A 6,182-nucleotide genomic window follows, 5' to 3' on the forward strand; every position below is an offset into this window, starting at 1 on the left:
CGCAATTCTCACTTATTCACACACTTGTGACATATTTTATAACTTCTACAAATTAATCCTTTTAGGCATTTTCATCGAAAATCACTTAGTACAAATCATTTTTCACACTTCAAACATTCATATTCTTCCATAAAATAGCAAAATACATGCATATCATTCATGGGTAAATTTTCAAACACAAACCCTAGTTCAAAACAATGGTAAAAATAGGTAAATCTTGTTACGAGGATTTCAAAAACGTAAAAATCATTAAAAACGGGGCAAGAACGAAATTACAATCGAGCTTGGAAGCTTGAAAAACCCTAGCCATGGTTTCTCCATGCAATTTTCGGCCTAGGGGTTGAAGATGGACAAAAATTGGCTTTTAATTTTGTTTTTAATTCATTTTAATAACTAAATGACCAAAATGCCCTTAATGAAAAACTTTGGAAACATGCCTAACCATAACCATTTTTGTCCACCAACTTAACCAATGGTCTAATTACCATATAAAGACCTCCAATTTAAAATTTCATAGCAATTGGACACCTCTAACATATAGAACTCAACTTTTGCACTTTTTACAATTTAGTCCTTTTGACTAAATTGAGTGCCCAAACGTCAAAATTTTCGAACGAAATTTTCAAAAAATTATTTTGTGAAATCGTAGACCATAAAAATATAATGAAAATAATTTTTTCTCGTCAAATTTGTGGTCTCGAAACCACTATCCGACTAGCCCCAAACTCGGGCTGTTACAGGTGATGAGATGAAAGATGTATTTCTTGGAATGATGAACCAATGGTTCAATGAGTTCAAACAAGCAAATCTCGTAACTCCACCATCTCCACCCCCTGTTGTGCCTCCTTCGACACCTTTGAATGTTCCAAACCCTATACCTGTGATGGTTAACCGAGTATCTATAGATAAAATTTAAAAATGTGGAGCGGAAGAGTTTAGAGGTACGATAAATGATGATCTTTCAAAAGATGAGTATTGGCTATTGAACACAAAGAGAGTTTTTGCGGAGTTATTGTGTACTCCCGAAGTTTGCTTGAGGTGTGCAGTATCCTTATTGAAAGATGAGGCATATCTATGGTGGGATACTTTGAGCATGATGGTATCGAATGATAGAGTTATCTGGGACTTCTTCCAGAATAAATTCAAGAAAAAGTATGATAGACGGCTGTTCATCAACCGGAAAGAGAAAGAGTTTCTTGAGTTAAAACAAGGAAACTGGGATATAGCAGAGTATGAACGTGAGTTTATACAGTTAAGCAAGTATGCTCATAACATCGTATCAAATGAGGAAGAAATGTGTATCAAATTTGAAGATGGGTTGAATGATGAGATCTGTATGGCTGTAGCAGCATTAAAGTTATGGGAATTAGTAGAACTTTCAGAGCGGGCTCAGAAGGTTGAAGAGATTTGTAAAAGCAAACGATAGTTAGATTCGAAGTTCAGAGACTATAAAAAAGGGGGTCATTCAAGCCAGCTTAAACATCTCCATCGAAGAAATTTAGAAATGACACTAGTCAATCAGCTGCACCTTTAGAGTTTGTTAATAGAGAGAAACTAAGACAAAGCAATTTCTAGTCTGTCAACTTTCCAGCGGCAAGTGTTGGAAGTGTAAGAAATGTGGATAGAACCATTCCAGTGAGCGATGAATGTAATAAAAGACATTTTGTAGAGTGTCGATCAAAATCGGGAGCTTGTTTCCGTTGTGGGTCTACTAACCACTTTCTTCGTAACTGCAAAAAGAAGCAAAATGATTTCGGGAATCAATCAAATAAGCCTGAAGCAACTTCTTAGAGGGGTAGACAATCTAGAAATGTTAGAAATACAACTCCCGTTCGAGGAAAGAACAACGAGATAAACAAACGTCTTGAAGCGAGAACACCGATCAAAGCTTATGAATTCTGACCTCAAGAGGAAGCTACTGCTCTAGATGTTATTGCATGTACTTTTCTCTCTTTGATATTAATGTATATGCATTGATCCTGGATCAACTCATTCTTATATATGCACGACATTAGTAGACAAAAAGAAAATACCTGTTGAATTCATTGAATATACTGTCAAAGTTACAAATCCCCTGGGTCAATATGTTTTAGTTAATCAGTTATGTAGATCATGTCCACTGAAAATTAGGGGTTAGGATTTCCCCTCTAGTTTGATGTTGTTACCCTTTGATGAGTTTGATGTGATTTTGGGTATGGACTGGTTGACGTTGCATGATGCTACTATGAATTGTAGAAGAAAACACATTGTGCTAAAATGTCAGGATGGTAAACGGGTCCGGATTGAGTCAAACAGATTGGATGATACATCTAATATAATCTCAGCTATGACAGCAGAGAAATATGTTGAAAAGGGCTATGAAGCATATCTCACTTACATAGTTGATTCTAGGGTTTTGGAATTGAAATTAGAATCAGTCCCAGTTGTACGTGAGTTCTCGGATGTGTTTCCAAAGGAGTTACCTGGGTTGCCGCCAACTCAAGAGGTTGAATTTGCAATTGAGTTAGTGCTAGCTAATTACTTGTACTTAAGTACATTTTGTTGCATTTTTAGGATATTTTAGTTAGCATTTTTAATATTGTATTGGGACTTAGACTGTGTAGAAATTAGGTTCTTTTAATCACTTGTGGTGGAATTGTTTGTATTGGCGTGGCAAGAACAAGTTTTGGAATAAGGAAATAAAGGAGTGAAGTTTTGACAGGGCAAAGTGCAGATAGTTTGCCAGCACGGATGCCGTGGCAATGCCGGGAAGACCAAGTCAACATTTTTCACGTAGCAATTCAAATTCAAATTCAAACTTGTAACCGATAAACCCCCTAAACGAGGATAAGATAAGCACAAGCTATTAACTGACCTAGCCTAATCTATCTATAAAAAACGATGAAGGAGATCTCAAAAATGGCAAAAAAAAAAGAGAGAGAGATCCTTAGGCGTGAATAAGGGTTCGGCCTTTCTTAGCCATCATAAAACATTGTGTTGTCGAAGTGTGTATTGGGCAAGCGAAAGCTTCTTCTCGAAGTTCTTCCATTGTTTCTTTCAAAAGATTGAATTGTAGTTCGTTGAACTCGATGTCAAATAATATTTTGTTTTGGAATTTTATTTCCCAGCCCGTGAGCTAAATCTCATAGGGTTGGGATTACTTTCGATGAACCCTTAAATTGTTTATGGATGCAACATATATCTAATTTACTTTACTATTCCATTTGGTTATTCTTATTTCTCAAATAAATGCAATGATCTCTAGACATAGAAGGCTGTTCGTATGCTATAAACTGATTCTAAATTTGAAAAAGTTGGATTGGTTGGATTAAAATTAAATTAAATGAGCAAGTATCTGATCGTCACTTGTAGTCAAATTTGGACATAGAGTCATGATCATACAGAAGAAACACATGCAAAATATCTAAAAAGCCTATAAACACGGGCAAGGTATGTAACACCCCTTACCCGTGTTCCTTGCCGGAACAGAGTGTGAGGTATTATTAGAACTCAAATACTCATAATTGTTCTAATTTAGATGCTTTATTACAATTTTTTTTAAAAAAAAATTTCGGCAACATTTCTTATTATTTTTACATAAAACCCCCTGTAAATTTCAAAATTTGAACCAAACCAATCCCAATAATTCCACCAATACATTTATATATTTAAACTCAGTTAAATCATTCACAGCATTCTGAGTAACCTTGTTAATAATTTAAAGAAAACAACATTTCAATTAATATCCACTGACATTTTAAACCAAATAATAATTAATACATATATATATTATATATCACTTTACATTAAGTCATCTATACATGCCATAATTCAAAAGTATTGGTTACAAAATGCCAAAAGATGTAGATAGTTTGGATGATATTCCGACTCTGTCCAATTTCCGAGCTGTACTGATATCACTATAAAACAAAGAAAAGATAAGGGATAAGCATATAGCTTAGTAAGTAAGCATATGACAAATAAACAAATTTCTAACATGATTTCATAGAAGCATAATTTTATTCACACATAAATTTCATTGTTTGCCCAATTTCCAGCAAGCTATTTTTCTACATTACAATTACTAATTTATTTTTCTCTGGAGCTACAGGGCTCCAAATTAAGTTCCGTAAATTTTTATTGAAACTAGACTCATATAAATTTTTACCATAAAATTTTAAGAATTTTTTATTTATCAAATTAGTACAGTTTATTATTTAAACCTTCCCCTATTTTACAGCTCAATAGCTCTAACCTCCCTTTACAAAAATTTACTTAACTCTCTGTACAAAATTCAAACGATGTTCTTATTTGTTTTTATTGAAAATAAACTCATTTAGAAATTCAAGCATGTAAATTTCAAGCCATAATTATTTTTTAAAAATTTTTGGTGATTTTCCAAATTTGGAACAGGGGATTTCGAAATCAATTGAACCTTGTCTCACTAAAATTCAAATATCCAAAAATATATAACTCTTTTGCTTTCTCTGTTTCTTTCATGTGAAAATAGACTCATTCAGCTTCAGTCTCGTATATTATTTAACCTCTAATCCAATTTCCACCATTTATGATGATTTTTCAAAGTTTCTCAACCTCTGTTGTTCAAAACTGTTTTATTTCTAAATTTACTCTTATGTAATTTTGATATTTCACACAATCTTACACATGGGTCGACAAAGTATCAAACCCAATATTCCTCACATAATCTTGTCCATTTCGTATACACATTCACCTTTCCAATTTCCCTGTTGAACACTCGGAATATTATTCGTTACTCGGTGGATTCAGCACTTAGCAACTACTATAAATTCAGTGATACGGGGAATCAGCACATAGCAACCCCTTTCACACTTAAAGATTCGGTGGAATCAGTAGTTAGAAACCACCTTTATATTTAGTGATTCAGGGAATCAGCACATAGCAACCCCTTTCACACTTAAAGATTCAGTGGAATCAGCACTTAGCAACTACCTTTATATTCAGTGATACGGGGAATCAACACATAGCAACCCCTTTCACAATAAAAAATACAGTGGGATCAGCACTTAGCAACCACCTTTAGAGTCAATAATTCAGGGTATTAGCACTTAGCAACCCCTCGGGGAATCAGCACTTAGCAACCCCTTTTTATTTAATGTATTCCGGCCTATTCTGAGTGTTCAACCGGAAACCTTGTTTTTCAACATTTTTCCACCTTTCCCAATTTAACCACATTTTTAGGATCTATATTGAATATTTATTCTATATTAAATCAAATCTCCACAATATATTGAATAACATTAAAATATTGCATTAATTCATATGCATACTTACCTCGGTGCAAAATATTGAAATTTCGCGATTTACTCCACGATCTTTTCCTTTCCCCGTTTGAGATTGTATTCTCATCTTTCTTGATCTATAATAAAAAATTTAGCTTATTTTATATTCACATTTTTTAAACAGTCCTCGACTCAACTTTTTGCAAAATTACAATTTTGTCTCCAAATTTTGGCATATTTACATTTTTGTCCCAAATCTCGAAAATTAAATTTCATTCCTTATTTTTATGTTTTAGAACATGCTGAACACTTTTTCCTTCTATGGCAACATCAAATTCTCACTCTAACATGTACTTATGAACATTAAATATTTTTATCGATTATGTCCATTTACCCGTTTTCACTCAAAATCGCTTAGCAAAAGTTGTTTAACATAATTTCTAGCTTCATATTCTACCAAAATTCAGCAAAATAAACACATTTCACCTATGGGTATTTTTCCAAATATGAACCCTAACATGAATTATTGTTAGAATAAGCTAAACCGAGCGACGAGGATCCCAAAAATGCGAAAAACATTAAAAACGGGTCTAGGATGCACTTACTTTGAGCTTGAGAAAGTGAAGAAACCCTAGTTATGGTGTCTTCTAAAATTCAGCAGCAACTATGGAGAAGATGAGCATATTTTGCCATCTTTTTCCCATTTAATTCTATTTATTTACCAAATGACTAAAAGACCTTTACTTAAAAAAAAATCTATTTCACTAATTCTATAGACATTTTTGTCCATCAATTAACTAATGGTCTAATTACCACTTAAGGACCTCAAATTTAAAATTTCATAACAATTGGACACCTCTAACAAGTAGAACTCAATTTTTGCAATTTTTACAATTTAGTCCTTTTGACTAAATTGAGTGCCCAAACGTCGAAATTTTCGAA

General features: G+C 33.4%; 1 protein-coding gene across 1 annotated transcript; it reads left to right on the forward strand.

Moving 5' to 3' along the window:
- Positions 1–748: 748 nt before the first annotated feature.
- On the forward strand, positions 749–1,426 carry LOC105786893 (uncharacterized). Its single transcript, XM_012613367.1, has 2 exons — positions 749–895; positions 995–1,426. Exons 1-2 carry the CDS (start codon positions 749–751, stop codon positions 1,424–1,426), a joined length of 579 nt encoding a protein of 192 aa, XP_012468821.1.
- The last annotated feature ends 4,756 nt before the right edge of the window (positions 1,427–6,182 follow it).

The sequence above is a fragment of the Gossypium raimondii genome, chromosome 11 (assembly GCF_025698545.1).
Source record: "Gossypium raimondii isolate GPD5lz chromosome 11, ASM2569854v1, whole genome shotgun sequence".
NCBI classification, from domain to species: Eukaryota; Viridiplantae; Streptophyta; class Magnoliopsida; order Malvales; family Malvaceae; genus Gossypium; species Gossypium raimondii.